The sequence below is a fragment of the Apus apus genome, chromosome 3 (genome assembly GCF_020740795.1).
Source record: "Apus apus isolate bApuApu2 chromosome 3, bApuApu2.pri.cur, whole genome shotgun sequence".
NCBI lineage: Eukaryota > Metazoa > Chordata > Aves > Apodiformes > Apodidae > Apus > Apus apus.
Genome location: NC_067284.1, coordinates 63,034,141 through 63,051,215, shown reverse-complemented (window position 1 = coordinate 63,051,215; position 17,075 = coordinate 63,034,141). Strand labels below are relative to the sequence as shown.

General features: G+C 43.0%; 2 protein-coding genes across 3 annotated transcripts in view; one reads left to right on the top strand and one right to left on the bottom strand.

The window, feature by feature from the left end:
• Positions 1–10,376, top strand: part of CAPN2 (calpain 2) — a 32,995-nt gene extending 22,619 nt beyond the window's left edge. The window contains exons 13-21 of the mRNA XM_051614541.1: positions 351–387; positions 1,109–1,174; positions 1,706–1,763; positions 5,395–5,459; positions 6,584–6,652; positions 7,234–7,312; positions 8,325–8,441; positions 8,919–8,977; positions 9,660–10,376. Coding sequence (XP_051470501.1) covers positions 351–387; positions 1,109–1,174; positions 1,706–1,763; positions 5,395–5,459; positions 6,584–6,652; positions 7,234–7,312; positions 8,325–8,441; positions 8,919–8,977; positions 9,660–9,683 — 574 coding nt within the window. The 3' untranslated portion in view covers positions 9,684–10,376. The remainder of the gene's footprint in view (positions 1–350; positions 388–1,108; positions 1,175–1,705; positions 1,764–5,394; positions 5,460–6,583; positions 6,653–7,233; positions 7,313–8,324; positions 8,442–8,918; positions 8,978–9,659) is intronic.
• A 2,030-nt stretch (positions 10,377–12,406) lies between these two features.
• Positions 12,407–17,075, bottom strand: part of TP53BP2 (tumor protein p53 binding protein 2) — a 51,885-nt gene continuing 47,216 nt past the window's right edge. Inside the window, exons 17-18 of one of the 2 annotated variants that reach the window (XM_051614107.1) lie at positions 15,903–16,102; positions 12,407–13,199 (exon numbers count right to left, since the gene is read on the bottom strand). In XM_051614107.1, the coding sequence (XP_051470067.1) occupies positions 13,158–13,199; positions 15,903–16,102 (242 nt within the window). In that variant the 3' untranslated portion in view covers positions 12,407–13,157. Of the gene's footprint in view, positions 13,200–15,902; positions 16,103–17,075 lie in introns of those variants that run through there. The other variant, XM_051614108.1, reaches the window with a different exon arrangement.

Genomic DNA, 17,075 nt, shown 5'->3' with positions numbered 1-17,075 from the left:
AATAGTAGATAGAAGTTTGATTTGCACCTGAGAGCCTGGTCCTGGGCTGAGGTCTGTAGGCAGTGGCACTAAGTGACCCGAAGTCACTTTGAGTCTGACACAAAATCCTGTCTGTGGCTCTGCATTATATTGTACAGTTTGTAATGTGCTTTGAAACTCCTTTTTCCATAGCCGGCAAAATACTGCTTTCACTGGAGGTATGCAGGGTCTGTGGTTGATAAATCCAGTAACTTTGGAACACTCATCGTTATTCTCTTAATTTAAAAATCTGTCTTTAACTGAAACATGAAGGAAGCGCATTAGAAAAGTGGTTTGTTTTGGTTTTAATGCTGATTTATTTATCTTTCTAGGGTTATAGATGATGAAATTGAGGCCAATTTTGAAGAGGTACATCTTAACTTACATGTTTTAAATTGAGATAATTTTGCTGTAATCTAAATGGGGTTGGAGGGCCTGTTCCCTGCACAGGACAGTGGTTTCCTATAAGCAGTGTCAAGAACTGTTGTCCCACTTTGGAAACAGATCTTTCAATGTCTATAGTTGAATGTCCAGCACAGACAAACATCATAAGCAGTAACGGAAACACATGTTGTCCCTTATCCAGAGTGGTGAGCCTGGGCTTCCCAGGTAGAGGAGATCAGGGGCTTCCTGCAGAGGTAGCTGAAGGCACAGGAAATTCCCATGGCTCTCCAGGAAACTGGGAGCACAGTCTTTTAGTCATAGGATGGATACTGCATGTGATGTTTCCTGAGTAAGTAGTAGTGACTCACCATATGAGTCACAGCTGGAGCTGTTTAACCTATTAATGCATTTTCCTTCTTTTTTATTTTTTTTTCCAAGATGAGAACTTACGTTTTGCTTTCTTTTCTTCAAATGAAGACAGCTGTGCTTTTTGCTTTTTGCTTTTTGCTTTTTTTTCCTTTTTTTTTTTGTAAAAGCCATAGCAGAAATTCTTAATTCCTGCAGTGTTTTAAATACCAGCATTTTGAGACACCCCTGAAAATAAAATTTATCAAAATCAAAGCAGTCTGTACCTTCAGCTTTGCCATTAGGTCCTTCTCAGGCAGAAGAGTTCCTCCTTTCATTTTTCTCTCTTTCTGTCTTCCAGACTGAGATTACTGAAGATGACATTGAACCCAGCTTTAAAAAGCTTTTTGGACAGCTAGCAGGAAGTGTGAGTGGGTTTGGTTGTTAGAAGTGGGGGCTTTTTATGGTCTTGCTGGTGGCATGGGTGAGCGGATAAGAGAGACGCCTTCCCTAGGATGGAGTTTAATTCCTGTGCTGAATTAGATCTTGAGCATGTGCATCATTTTGCATGCGAAACTCTGGGTAGTTACCTGTCTGCTTACACACTGGATTTATGAGCACTCCTGGCAAAAAACCTCTGTCCTCTTTGAACTGCAGGCTTGACTTTTATCTCTGCAGGTCCCCAGTTCTGTCCTTGGGGCAGAGCATTTGGTGCAGGCACATGGGTCCCTCCAGGAGGTGATGAGGGCTAGTTTGTGCCTTGTGACAATGCCTGGGAATTGGTGGTGCTCCTGGGTGTGGGTGCTGGGGGGGAGCTTACCACTTGGTTTCCATCCAAGGAAAACTTGAGCTCCAAGGGATGTTTGAATTTGGCTAACTCACCCAAAAGAGTCAGAGGCTGCTTATGAGATGGTGTCGGCAGGTCACAGTGAATAACTTGTTTTCCTCTTTTCCACAGGATGCAGAGATCTCCGCCTTTGAACTGCGCAACATCTTGAATAAAGTCATGGCTAAATGTAAGTACCTTCCTCCAACTGTGGCTTCAGCTGGCCACCAGCAGGTTTCCAGCATAGGCATGAGAGTACAGACCAAACCTGAGCACCACTGACCACGGCAGACACAAAGCCCTGGGCTCTGCCTCAGACTTGCAGCTTGGCTCTCTGAATGGCCACGGCCCACACAGAAACACACAGAATCATCAAGGTTGGAAAAGACCTTCAAGATCAACTCCAACCATCAGCCCTGCAACCCCCATGACCACTAAACCATCTCCCACATTTATCCATTTTTTTAACACCTCCAGGGACAGTGCCTGTTCCAATACCTCAACACTCTTTCTGTGAAGAAATTCTTCCTAATATCCAATCTGAACCTCCCCTGGGGCAACTTGACCCCATTTCCTCTTGTCCTATCATTTGTCACTAGGGAGAAGAGGCCAACAAATGCCTCACCACAAGCTCCTTTCAGGTAGTTGTAGAGAGCAATGAGGTCTCCCCTCAGCCTCCTCTTCTCCAGGCTGAACAGCCCCAGCTCCCTCAGTCTCTCCTCATAAGCCCTGTTCTCCAGACCCCTAATCAGCCTCATTGCTCTTCTCTGCACCCTCTCCAGCACATCTATGTCCTTCCTACACTGTGATGCCCAAAACTGCACACAGTGCTTGAGGTGCAGCCTCACCAAGACTGAGTAGAGGGGCAGGATCACCCCCCTGGTCCTGCTGGTCACACTATTCCTGATGCAGGCCAGGATGCTGTTGGCCTTCTTGGCCACCTGGGCACACTGCTGGCTCATGTTCAGCTGCCTGTCAATCAGCACCCCCAGGTCCCTCTCTGCTGGGCAGCTCTCCAGCCACTCCTTCCCAAGCCTGTAGCGCTGCCGGGGGTTGTTGTGGCCAAAGTAGAGGACTCAGCATTGGCCTTCTTGAAACTCATGCCATTGGCCTTGATCAAGCCTGTCCAGATCCCTCTGCAGAGCCTCCCTGCCCTCAAGCAGATCGACACTCCCACCCATCTTAGTGTCCTGTGCAAACTCACTGAGGGTGCACTCTATCCCCTCATCCAAGTCATCAATAAAGATGTGAAACAGGAGCAGCCCCAGCACTGAGCCCTGGGGAACACCACTCGTGACCAGCCACCAACTGGATTGAACTCCACTGAACACAGCTCTTTGGACCTGGCTGTCCAACCAGTCATTTATCCAGCAAAGCGTGGGCACATCCAAGCCACAGGCAGCCAGCTTCTCTAGGAGAATGCTGTGGGAAACCTTGTCAAAGGCCTTGCTGAAGTCAAGGTAGATAACATCCACAGCCCTTCCCTCATCCACTATGCATGTCACCCTGTTGTAGAAGGAGATCAGATTAGTCAGACAGGACCTGCCTTTCATGACCCCATGCTGACAGGGGTTGTTCTGCATGTACCACATAATGGTACTCAGGATGATCTGCTCCATCAGCTTCCCTGGTACTGAAGTCAAACTAACAGGCCTGTTATTTCCTGGGTCATCCTTCCATCCCTTCTTATCTATGGGGGTTACATTGGCTGATTTCCAATCTGCTGGTACCTGCCCCGTCAGCCAGGACTGCTAGTAAATGACAGAAAGTGGCTTGGTGAGCACCCCTGCCAGCTCTTTCAGCTCTCTTGGGTGCATCCCATCTGGCCCCATAGATTTTTACACATTTATATGGTGGAGCAGGTCACTGACCATCTCCTCCTGGATTGTGGAGGGATTGCTCTGCTCCTGATCCCCGTCCCCTAGCTTAGGGAGTCTGATTTCCTCAACATAACTGATCCTGCTACTAAACACTGAGGCAAAAAAGTAATTTAGCACCTCAGCCTTTTCCTTGTCATTCATCATTATGTTTCCTCCTGCATCTGATAGTGGATGGAGTGTCTCCTTGGTCTTTCTTTTGCTGTTAATTCATTAACAGCCTCGTGCTGTCCTGTGGAAACACTGGGGCTAAGCCTATACTGAAGGTGTGTTTCACAGGACATGTTCATATGCAGGGTGCATATAGGTGCCTTTTATCCCAGCATCTGCTACTGGGAATTGGCTGCGAGGTGCCAGGAAGACAGGCAGATTTGATTAATGCTTGGTAATAATCAAGAGAAGGTATTGCTGCTGCTTTAGTACTGTACCACTTGGAGATTCAAACAGTAGCCCAGCCAGTGGTCTATGGTGTCCCTGAAGAAGAGAAGAAACTTTAAAAATCTGGCCTTGTCTTTCTGTGAAGTAATTCAGAGCTTGACTGAATTATTTTCCTTTCCATTAATCAGTGCACAAGAAATAAGTGCTTGGAGAAATAAGTGTGTCTTAATTTCCAAAGTGAAATATTAGCCCGGGAGCCAGGACTGTGTTGTATGTCTGTGTGCTCCAGCCAGTTAGCAATAGTGTATTGCTGGTTTCCAAGCTTGCTTTGATGTTCTTCTCTTGCACAAAGCTACTACCATTGACCTCCATAGGTCAGAAGTTCACATTGTCCACAAAAGTCCACCCTTTTCTTTGCAGGCAGGCAGTAAGGGCAGGAGAGCTTAATCTTCTCTTGCTGTAGCACACCTCCAAACCAGACTAACCAGGCTGTTTGCTTGGGGAGTCATCACAGCTGACTTTCACCCTGAGTCTCTCAGGAAATCAAAGGGGGCTGCTTATTAGCATCCATTTGCTAAGAGCTTTGTAATTCTTGCTGGAGTGTCCTCCCACCTGAAGCTTTTCATTGCTTGCAAGTCCTGACCACACCTTTGGGCTAGCATTACCTCCTGCTCTGCTGGGTGCAAAGGAGTTGTCTGAAGTCACAGCTTACCCCAGGGGGGTACCTAAACAATACTAGGCAACCATTTCCCTTCCAGAATTTGAGGGTACTGTAGGATTATCTGTACCCAGGTATCCATGCAATGCTGCAAACTGGGGGAAGAGTGGCTGGAGAGCAACCTGGCGGAGAGGCACCTGGGAGTGCTGGCTGACAACCAGCTGAACATGAGCCAGCAGTGTGCCCAGGTGGCCCGGAAGGCCAATGGCATCCTGGCTTGTATCAGGAATAGCGTGGCCAGCAGGAGCAGGGATGTGATTCTGTCCCTGTACACAGCACTGGTGAGGCCTCACCTCAAGTACTGTGAGCAGTTCTGGGGCCCTCACTTCAGGAAGGATATTGAGGTGCTGGAGCAGGTCCAGGAGAGCAACAAGGCTGGTGAAGGGACTAGAGGGAAAGTCTTATAGGGATAGGCTGAGGGAGCTGGGGTTGTTTAGCCTGGAGAAGGGACTCGGGAGGGACCTTGTCACTCTCTACAACTACCTGAAGGGAGGTTGTAGTCAGGTGGGGGTTGGGCTCTTCTCCCAGGCAACTAGTGACAGTACAAGGGGACATGGCCTGAAGGTGTGCCAGGGGAGGCCTAAGTTGGGTATTAGGAAGCATTTCCTCATGGAGAGGGTGCTTAGACATTGGAATGGACTGCCCAGGAAGTGGTGGAGTCACCATCCCTGGAGGTGTTTAAGGAAAGGCTGGATGTGGCACTTAGTGCCACAGTCTAGCCGATGTGGTGATGTTAGGTCACAGGCTGGACTTTATGATTTTTAAGGTCTTTTCCAGCCTTGGTGATTCAGTGATCTTGACTATAGCTCTACAGGCACCACATCCCGTCTTTTGCTCTTTCTTTATAGGCAAAGATATTAAATCTGATGGCTTCAGTATTGAGACATGCAAAATAATGGTTGACCTCTTAGATGTATCCTTTAAGGCTGTTCCTAGATGCTTATATTCTGCCTGTGTTGGAGTAGGTGAGCTGTTGCCTGCACAGTGGTGAGTCCATCCTGATGTACTAGTGACTCTTGAGGTGGAGAAGCTGGTTTTACCCTGCTTTCCCTGAATAAAAATAGTAGCCCTTGCCATTGCTGCTGACGGTGGCACATGCATTCTCCCAAGCAGTGCAGAAAATCTGTTTTCAGACAAGACGATCTGCACTGAAGTCTTCCCAGGTGTTGTATGTTATGGTTTAGCTGGAGACAAAGTGATGTTACTGCTGGGAAAAGGCACCTGGCTTTCAGCATGATGTGGATTGCCTTGGTTGTAGAGTTTGAATGTTGTATTTCACTGCTTTGTTATCTGGCTGGAGTTGGTAAGGGCATCATAAAGCCATGAGCGTTTAGTAACTAGAAAATTATGCAAACAAATACAGGAAGCAGAGAATAATATGCTGGCTTTTAGAATCTTCTGCTTCAGAGAGTTTAGGCAGAGGTGTAGGATGAAGGATTCAAGTCTAAGAATAGTTGTGTTGAGCTTCCCTGTGCAGTGGGAGTTGAATTACATAGCCAGAAAAAGGGAAAATCACCAGAATAGAAAGATGCTCTGCTATAATTTGGTGTAAAATACAGCAGTTCCTAGGGACTCCTTAGTGGTTTTGTGGACCAATGCAATGACCAGGTTCTGTTGTTGGCTGTTTGTGCAAGAACTTAAGTTCTCCAAATAGCAGGTTTGGTTTTGGCTTTTTCTATTTATAATCCAGCCTTAGGATTCAGGCTTCTGTAACTGCAGGTGTTGAACCAACAATGCAGAACAAAACGGCATCATCTCAGCTGTTTTATACATCTGTGGAAAAGGCAGGAGGAGCAGATAGAGCTTGTGAAATTATCACAGTTTAAATTAATCATGTTACTGATTTAGAAAGACAAGTTTTGGACAGCAGTTGTTTATTCAACATGATGAATTCTTCAGAGAGGACTTGCATCCTTCTCTTAATTGCAATATTGTCTTTTTAAGTAGTAAGTCACAACTGCTCATGTAAGTAAATCCAGCATGGGGAGGGGAAGCTCTTTTTCTTCCTTCCAAAAAACTTACCTTAACTCAAAGAAGAATGATGGGAGTGGTAAACTGGGACTGAAGGAATTCCACACTCTCTGGACAAAGATTCAGAAATACCAGGTAAGACAAAACCTTTTTGGGAGAACATGCAATCTAGTGTAAAGGTGGCTGTGAAGCAATTTGCCTTGGACAGAGTGTTCAATCACACTTCCCAAAACAGGGACTCCTGCTTCAGCTCACAATACATCTGTGTCCCCTAGGTTTTGCCCCTCAGAGCCCAGGGGAGTGATGGCTTCAGCCCCAGATGAAGGGCTGAAGAAGAGGACACCTCTCTTTCCTGCCTTACTCTCTGAAGAGTTTCTGTTTTGTTTTAACTTGTGTCTAAATATGTTTAACCTTCCCATTTAACAGTGTGATTTTAATGTCAGTCTTGCAGCTTGCTTTGGTAGGGATAGTGCCATTTTGCACAGCTGTTGAAGGAATTCTCCAGAGTCTTTATATGCTCTGGCTGCTGCAATAAAAAGAATTCCTAAAGCCACTTTTAGGTTAACTTGGGGATAGGTACCTAATCCTTCAGACAAATGTTGCAAATGGTCCAGAGCAGCGTGCAGGCTGCATTTCAAAATGTTTGACTTATGACTAGAGCCAAAATGCGCTCTGAATTATTGATGAATTTTGACTTTGGGTTTTGTGTTCTGCAGAAAATTTACAGGGAAATTGATGTGGATCGATCTGGTACCATGAATTCATATGAGATGAGGAGAGCACTGGAAGCTGCAGGTATTTGTGTTATTCTGTCTCTTTTTAGGATTGTATCAGAGTCCAGCGGGGTTGATAGAAGCTCACTAGTGTCACTTGTAAGCTGAAAAATCCTGTGTTGCTGCCATACCTGAATGAAAGACCTGTTTAATCCAGATGTTCAGCTGCTCAGCATGGGCTGTTGTCTTTGTGTAGCAGTGTCTTGCAGCACACACTAAAAGCAGCCCAGAATAGTGATAGGTTTCAGATATTTCCTTTAGTGACAAGCTTTTGAAACACAAATAACTGCAACAGTCTGGTCTTGTAACAGCAGGCTTTCAATGAGCTTCTTTGGGTATATATGGGTTAGGCATAAACCAGTAAAAAAAAGAAACGGGATACTATGACCTAGGGAATTGAAGTTGTCTTGACCAGGAGTGTCAAAAGACCAGTCAGACTTGTCAGCTTGCTGCTGCAACCACTGAAAAACAAATCTGAGTTACGACAGTGAGTGCGGGGGTCATCACAGAGCTATACAATCTCAAATTAACTTACTCTCAAACTACTGATCTTCTGAAGCTACCTTAACATCAGCATTAGGCTCTCCAAAACCTCTTGCCACTGCATAAGATGAGGCAATGTTTATTTTTGTGCCAAAGTTTAGATGCTCTTTGGAAACAGAGACCGATTTGCCCACAGAAAGCCACTCCTTCACCTCAGGTCTCAGCCAGCCAAGTGTGGCAGTCACTTTATCATCAAGGGAAGGGCCATGAGCAGGAGCAATTGGCCATGTCCCCTGAGAAACAAGCGTACAGATCTAGGAGCACACACAGCAGGAAGAATGCATGTGACTAAGTCACAGATCTAATCACTGCAAGTACAGAAGGCGTTGTTGGGAATTTCCAAAATAGAGTCAATCTTATTAAAAATTAAGAATTGGACCAAAAATAGCTAATTTAATTTCTTACAGTGTGCATAAGGCTGAGGTTTCTTTTGTTGGTGGGAGCTTTTTCCATTTTTTTTCTTCATTTTTAAATCCCTGACGTATTTTTAGGGTTCAAACTGAACTGCCAGTTACATCAAGTCATTGTGGCACGTTTTGCAGATGAAGACCTCATCATTGACTTTGATAACTTTGTCCGGTGTTTGATTCGGCTGGAAACATTGTTCAGTGAGTACAGGCTTAACTACGCAGACTCTGTTGCTTTGTGTTTTCAAGTTCAGGATAACTTACTGAGAAAACTTTGTACAGGAAGCAAAGAAGCTTTGAAGCTTCAAAGCTGAGCTATAAATCCAGCAACCCAGTTTGCATGCTTCAGCCTTTTAGGCCAGGCTGCTGAAGCAGAGCCACCAGTCTTTCATGCAAACAACTAAATGTTGTTTTATTTTAAAATATAAATTACACCATAATCTAAACACCTATAGATTGACAAGTAGTGTTAATATTCAACATTAAAAATGTTCAATCTCATTATTTAACATGAGCATGCACAGACTTCAGTGACACTTTCTGGTTTGGGGTGTAGACCATTGTCATGAATTTTAGGTTGTTGGGACTAAATTCCTTTTTGATCCTGAAGCACAAGGAAGGCAAAGGCTTTCCAGCTAGTTCCTATATTCAACCTTGTCTGTCATCTCTCCACCACAGAAATGTTTAGAAAACTGGATACTGAAAAAACTGGAACAATAGAATTGAACCTTATAAATGTAAGTTAATTTATCCTTAAATGATTTATTGACATATTTTGGGGGAGGGGAGGGAGGGAGCAGCAAGGGGTTAACAGTACAGAGTGTCCTTCTCCAGTCTGTCTGGTTATGGTTTGTTATTTAGATTCACACATATGCTGGATTTATATAGCTTATGTATTTATCAGCAGTCTTAAGAAAGGTTACCCTTTTCTAAAATGTCCCTACATCACACTGTATTCTCAAACAGACAGACAAGGTTACTTGAACAAGAAGCCGCTTCCTCCCTTACTTGCAGTAATTTTGGCTGATGTGTATGCAGGCTTCTTCCCTGCCTTTTTAATCAGCAACAGGGTAAAATGTAGGTGGGGTAGTGACTCAAGGTATTGACCTTGTCTGCTTCTTTCTGCACTGTGTGCCCTGTAAAAAGGACTTGGAGAAAACTACCCTCCTACGCGTGTTCAACTTGCTTACTACCCGAACACAACTTATTTCTGGAAGTAAATGAGGACTGTGTAAATCATCCCAAAACTCGTCTGACTTAAATGAGATATAAATTTAGATCACTCAGGATAGATCCTAAAATTGCTTCTGGAACAATGGACTTTCTTCTTCATGCTAGAAATGGAAACATGCATGCTTGCTACAGGTATTTCTACTGAACTTAACCTTGGGCCATTTTCCTCTCTCACTTTTGTTACAGTGGCTGTGCTTTACTGTCATTTGAGCAGCTCAAAAGACTTCAAAGAAGCAAGATCAGGTGAAGATAATCAAGCAAAAATACAAGCAATACCCTAACATGAACATGCCTTAACTTATGCACAGCAAATTTTGCACACAGCTATAAGAAGGAAAACAATCTATTTCAACAAATTAAGCTGCAACCTTATTTCTATGGGTCTGACAGTCTTTATCTACTACTATATATCCTCTGTACAAAAGCTTTAATTCAGCATAAATCCTTAATGCAACTTTTGAAAATACTGCTATGCTAATATATTTGTATTTAAGGTGTTTTACATAGCTTCTAGAAGAAAGCTCATTATAATTTGACAGTCTGGTTTAGTAAGTGTTTTTTGAATAACAGCTCCACTCCACCCTGCCTATCTGAAACTAGAAAAGGGATGGTATTGCATACCTTTGAATACAGGTGTTTAGGTAAGACATTGATCCCTTGTAGGCTTCCTGTCAAAGTCCCAGCATTATTCTTGTTCAGTATTCTTTGAAGAATTTGTGTAGCAAGTAAATATTTGACCAGACTTTCCCTGCTGACCGTTGATGTGCCTATAGCAGGAAGCTATTGGCAACCAGACTCTTCCAAGAGAAAGCTCTTGCTCTCCAGTGGAATCTTCATTTGCTGTATTTTATCATCCTTTTAAATACAAGAATGCATTGAAATAAAACCAGTAAAAATAAGAAACTGTTACCCTTTTTTTTTCTTCAAGATAGATGATCATAGAGCATATGCAGAGCTTTTGTTTTCAGGAACAGATCATATTGTCTTTTAAAGGGGAAAAGAGGATGTCGCAAGCCAGTACCGGGGGGCTCCCGGCTGTCAGGTGCTTTTGCGACTCCCCTCCCGATGTGGAGGGGTTTGTGAATGAGCCCGAGGGTCACACGCGGCGCTGCCTCTCACGGAGGAGCAGCCACCGCGGGACCGTATTTCAGGGGGGTAGTTAGAAAGCACCCCCACCCCACCCCGCTCAGAAATTGCCTCTAAAACCAAGGTTTGCTCCACAAACTAATCAGTTTATTAAGGGTTAACATGAACTCAGGGATGATGTTTAGGGGCAATGCAAATGTAAACCGCTACCAGGGATGTCAATATGTATGTAGTGAGAAAGTGTCCTTTAGGGAGGCAATGCAAAAGGTCCGATGCTTTTGAGGGAGAGGGTTAAGGACCGAAGGGAGGAGGGAAGGAGGGAAGGAAACCCAACATCAGTCCTCCTTAAGAGGTCGCGCTGTGTGTGCAAGTATGTGTAACTGACGTCATCTACCTGGGTTTGTGCAAGGCGTCTGACACTGTCCCACATGACATCCTGGTCTCCAAGCTGACAAGGCATGGATTTGACAGATGGACCACTCTGGATAAGAAATTGGCTGGATGGCTGCACCCAGAGAGTTGTGGTCAATGGCTCAATGTCCAAATGGAGGCAGGTGAGGAGTGGTGTCCCTCAGGGGTCAGTATTGGGACCAGTGCTGTTCAGCATCTTTGTTGGAGACATGGACAGTGGGATTGAGTGTATCCTCAGCAAGCTTGCTGATGATACCAAGCTGTGTGGTGTGGTTGACACCCAAGAGGGAAGGGATGCCATCCAGAGGGACCCTGACAGGCTGGAGAGGTGGGCCAACGTTCAACAAGGCCAAGTGCAGGGTCCTGCATCTGGGTCAGCACAACCCCAGGCACAAGTACAGGCTGGGGGAAGAATGGCTGGAGAGCAGCCCTGAGGAGAAGGACTTGGGGTGATAGTTGATGAGAGCTTGACATGAGCCACCAGTATGTGATGGAGCCAGAGAGCCAACTGCATCCAGGGCTGCATCAAAAGAAGTGTGGCCAGCAGGGCCCTCAGCACAAGAAAGATACAGACCTGTTGGAGAGGGTCCAGAGAAGGGCCACCAAGATGATCAAAGGCCTGGAGCATCTCTGCTATGAAGACAGGCTGAGAAAATTGGGGCTGTTCAGACTAGAAAAGGGAAGGCTTGAGGGAGACCCTATAGCAGCCTTCCAGTACTTGAAAGGGGCTACAGGAAAGCTGGGGAGGGGCTTTTCATCAGAGAAGATAGTGATAGGACAAGGGGTAATGGTTTTAAACTGAGAGAGGGGAGATTTAGGTTGGATATTAGGAAGAAATTCTTCCCTATAAGGGTGGTGAGGAACTGGAATGGGTTGCCCAGGGAGGCTGTTGATGCCCCATCCCTGGAGGTTTATAAGGCCAGGTTGGATGAGGTTTTGTGCAACCTGATCTAGTGGTAGGGGTCCTTGCTCATGGCAGGGGGGTTGGAACTTGATGATCTTTAAGGTTCCTTCCAACCTTAATGATTTTATGATTCTATGATTTCTTGTATTTATGGGTACCTTTTCAGAAAGTGGTAAGGACTTAGCTAGTAGGATAACAGACACCCTTGAGATTTAATCTTACTGTTCTTTGTCAAATTATTATTCTCAAATAGATATATAAGATAGTTCCATGGGCAAGGCTTTATTTGGAAAATACTTGTACCAGGTTTTTCTCTTATGTCCCTTAACTTTTAAGGTTAACAAAAGTTGCATTCAACTAACAGATTCAGCTTAATTTTAAAAGCAGAAAGGCTGTCTTGAACAAACTAGGGAGGAGGGGTTCAGTTTAATACAGAAAATTGCTGAATATTAGTTGTAATACACAACAGCAGTGTCTTACTGTTAATATTTTCAGGTGGTCTAATAAAAACTTGACACTAAAATATCCAGAGTTAAAGCTTAAAAGGAGAAAAAAATTTAATGGTATCACAGTCAAGTAAAAACAAGCAAGTTGTCAAGGTCTTCAGAAAGTTTCTACACTTAGTTTTTGAAGTACAAAATACAATAAATACATGAGGGTCTTAATAAAAAGACAACTCTAAAACTACATTGTTTGTTACAGCACAATTTTTTGAATATATGGAATTCCTAAGATGCTACAGCATTTTTAAAAGTTATTGCTTGATGGATTGGTCATGTAGTTGTCACTGTTCAGATGCACTTCAGTTTAGCTTCCTTAACAGATGTTCTGCTTCCAGCAATAAGCATTTGGGTGCTGTGCACGTACTTTAATTCTTTCCATCTAGAAAAAACCTCAGGTTAAATTTGGACAAAGCCAAGTAGTCTGTTTCATGATGATGCCTTCAGTGATAGCTTGAAAAGGTCCTTATATTCAATGTGGAAAAATGTGACATTCTTTTCTGCCATGTTTCAAGAAATCAGAGGGGTACTTGAACATAATGGCTTGCTTAGACCAAAGGCAGCAGAATTTCATTTCCTTGTAAGCAGTATTTCATCTTGTAGAATGCCCTCATCCATTTGCTAATGCATCAATCCTTCATTTGTTTTCAAAGCACATTCTTCATAGCTTTCAAATTACATTGTCATTGAAATAAGTCTCATGATACTGGAACCAACAACTTTTTTTTTTTTTTTGTAAGTCATCCATGATTAGTACTTCAAGAATCTGGCTTCTGTACTATTTCAAGCCAAGCTTCTTTGTCTAGGTTTAATCCTTGGATACAGCTGCGGGTAAAATAGAAAAGAGGTTTTTAGAAGGTGATGTAAAAGGTTACATTTTTAAAGAAAAAGAAAGAAAGACCTCTCTTGGGTGCTACAATTCTAATGTAGTCTCTAATAGCAAAAGCACGGTTATAAGAAACACCCAGAGCACTAACCAGTATAAATTAAGTGTTCTCAGGCAAGCTTAAAAAGCACTAACCATGTCAGTACAAAATGAAGGCACTGAACAGCACGTAATTCAGTACACTTTCAGCTCTACTCTGATGAGTGGGCTAGGAAAAGCATGTGGCTTTGTAAGTCAAGAAACTTGTGTACAGTGAACTGTAGGATTTTTCCTTGTTTTACAAATGAAAATAAAAGTGGTAGGAAAGTCTGTTTTGCTTTCTCTCTCTCAATCCACCTTTACATATCTATAGCTTTGGGCAAGATGGAAACATCTGACTGCATAAGAACCGTGGAACTGTAGGAGCTGTGCTGTAGTTGGTGGTTAGTGGGTGGCCAGTTAAACTTATTTCACCACCCGGCAATAAATCAGTAGCTGCCACCCTGTGGCCCTCGAGCTGTGTGCTACTCGCACACTCTGGCTACTCACACAGAGGTGCACAGACTGCCTCAGCCTCAGCTGCAGGGTGAGGATTGATGGAACACGGCTCAACACAGCCCACAGCAGTGCCCAGATGCTTGGGAAGCTCTTGGCTCCCACTTGCAAAAGGGCTTTGGGAACAACTACTGTTCTGCAACACATGGCTACTGGCATATAAAAATAGAAGGCTATACTTCATACAATTAGGAAAGATTAATCCTCCATGGCCTCAACAGCAACACATCATGGGCTTTTTCAGCTAAAGTCCTCTTTAAAAATGCCCTCTTCTGTCTTTGACCAGACTCTGGCTTTCTTCTAGTCAACTAACAACTGAAAGACAAGCAACAACTTCACCAAGATTTGTCTCAGCTCACTACAATTTCTCCAGTAGCAGAGGTAAAGTCAGTCAGTTACAGTAGCGTAACACCTGATAGCATTCAAAAGATTGTCTGGTACTAAGTTGTCAGGTTGTCAGTATTTTTACAGTATTATCCTATTTGCATTCAGTTTTAGAGCTCTCACACAGCTGAAGTCACTAAGAAGGGTAGAGTACTGATGCAGATAATTTCATCCTTGTTTTTATTTAGTAGACCTAACTGCAAAAGGGTTAAGCAGTTGTAATAAAAATAAATATAAGAATGTTAAACTACCAAACATTTTGCACTGTGCTGAGCAACTTAGCCTAGATTTCAGATTCTAAGAGTCCAGTAATTGCTTTTGAGAATAACCCCAGAATACTTCAGTAGCAGCATTAGCACAACTGAACAGACCACAAGAGTGTAACAGTTAATACAGGGTTCAGGTAGTTTTCCCCAAAGGTTCTATTTGGATTGTGTCGTGCTTAGAAGGATGAGTCACAATTGCTGAGTTGCCTTGTGCTTTGTATTACAGAAGCACAGATACTCCTTGTGTCCTTACACACCTCTGCTCAGGCTGAGCTTATGAAGTAACAGCACATGAACAATTCACCCAGGGGCAGGAATAAAAAATATGCTATTTTTTACCTTATTGTACAGGGGTGATGGTGCTCTCAATTTAGAAATGTTTACGTTTGGAGAGGAAAAAACTGAGCAGAAGTACTATGTATGGGAGAATTTTACAGTACATTGTGGGTAGGTCTAACTTAAAAATGATACAGAAATTAAAACCGATTTTGCAATAGATATAGTTGCTCTGCAAAATTTAACTAGGTTAAGAATAAGGATTATCTCAATGATGAGGAAGAGTCAGCCTCTTTCAAGCATCATACATCAATCAGCTAAAATTCACAGCAGGTCAGAGGTTCTGCCACTGCTAAAGATTATCTCCAGCAGCAGGGCAACTTGATACATAGAAAATAAAGTTTAATGGAATTTTTATATCTGTGTCCATCTGCTCTAGTTCTTTAGCAACTCAACTATGAGGAGAAATACTGGCACAGAGTTTAAAGTATCTATTATTTGTACACAGTCATTTTTAATAAATAGATAGTACAGAAAGTGATGAGGAAAGGAGAATGTAAGGCCTTTGACATATGGTTAAATATGGCTCAAAAGCATGGGAGAAAAAGATCTGCCTTTCTTTGGTAATGTGATCTCTTTTACGACACCAGGAAAAAAGATAACCATAGAATTTTGCAGTGTTTGTCTTAAAACTCTCTGTGAAACCCATCTCAGATCACAAGGTGCACTGTGTACACCCAGACAGGGAAGGACTCGTGACTCATTCATTCCAGCTTCAGTTCTTAAGACCCTTTGTGCCAGTATATCAGTTTCTAAAAGAGGGGAAACACTGTTCTGATGCTCAATAAAACCTTACACACACATCATGTTCAGATAAAAGTGGTGGTTTTTTCCTCTAAAATGGTGAGACAAGGTTTGTATTAGAACATGCTACATATAGCAGGGTGGTGATAGACGTTTTCCTTTTATGCATCCATTAATACAATCTGTGTTAGATATCTAATCAGAGAGTATTAATCCCCTCTGCCAAGGTATTCAGCTCCCCAGATGAATAAATAGAGAACATAAACTCCTTCCTCTTGACTTTTGAAATTGCACCTAAGCTAGATGCATGAGAATATTGTGTGTATACACCACAGAGTGGCATGAAGTATTTTGACTTTGGAAATATCAAGGACTCACCCCTAGCAGGTTTCGGGGAACATAGCCTTCCTTGTCATTCAGCCGTGCCCACCACCACTCGATTTCATCTTCATCTTCCCGGCGCAGGATTGTCATGCAGTCTCCCTCTTTCATCGAGAGCTCATCATCATTCTGAGCTTCATAATCCCAGAGTCCATAAATCACTCCTTTGTTCATTATCCCCATTTTCTCTTGGACTCCTAGAATGTTAAAAAAAACAGAGCAGTTCAAGAAAAAAGTTTTAAAAAAATAAACAGTTGGAAAGACTGCTGAGGAGCAGCCCAGGGAAAAAACAAACAAACAAACAACCTCAATTGCTGTTGCATTTTGCACCTACTGAAAGTCAGTCCTGGAACAAGCATCATTGTGAAGCTAGCCCTTGCACATGGCAAAGAGATTCCTTCCTTACACTGCTCATAAACAGTCTTAGCAATAGGATTAATTCCTAATAGAAAAATACGGAAATTTGATGGCTGAACAGCCAATGTATCAAGGGACACCTTAGTTTCAGAGGTTCCAATTTGGAACAGTTGGCAACACACCAAAGCCTTACAGTACTTTCAGGACCCACTGACACACACAAAAAATCCCAAGCCCAACAAGCAACAGAATATAAAGTGAGATCACCAGATGGTGGGTCCAAATAAACCCTTAAATAAAAACGCGTTTCTTCATGCCGTATGTAATAAAGCCATGGATCTCCTTACCACAGGATATTGTGGGGTGTTTACCTGAAGAATTAGACAAATTTCTCAAAGAAATCTCTCAAGACCTATTAAATACAAAAATATCACCTCTTATATCAGAGTTAAAACCAGTAAAAAAATTGGACAAGTATTATTTTTACTCTGGTCCTACAGTTTTCCTTGGGCATTTGCTGTCATTGAAGTCTAGATAGAAAACTAAATGGAATTTTTCTTAGCCCACAGATTTCTAGGCTAGTTAAATAGGCTTCCTCCCTTCATAGGAAAAATGATGTACTTGGCACCAAGAGATACAGTTTTCAAGCTTAGTGAGGACAGCTGGACAGACTTCTGAAATATGCTGGCTAAGCAGCTTATAGAAACTCAGATCGCACATGTTCCACAAAACCAAAAAAGGTTCTATTACAGCTTTTTACATTGCATTAGACTGCTCTTACTCTAACCTCTTACAGATAGATGACACTCCAGC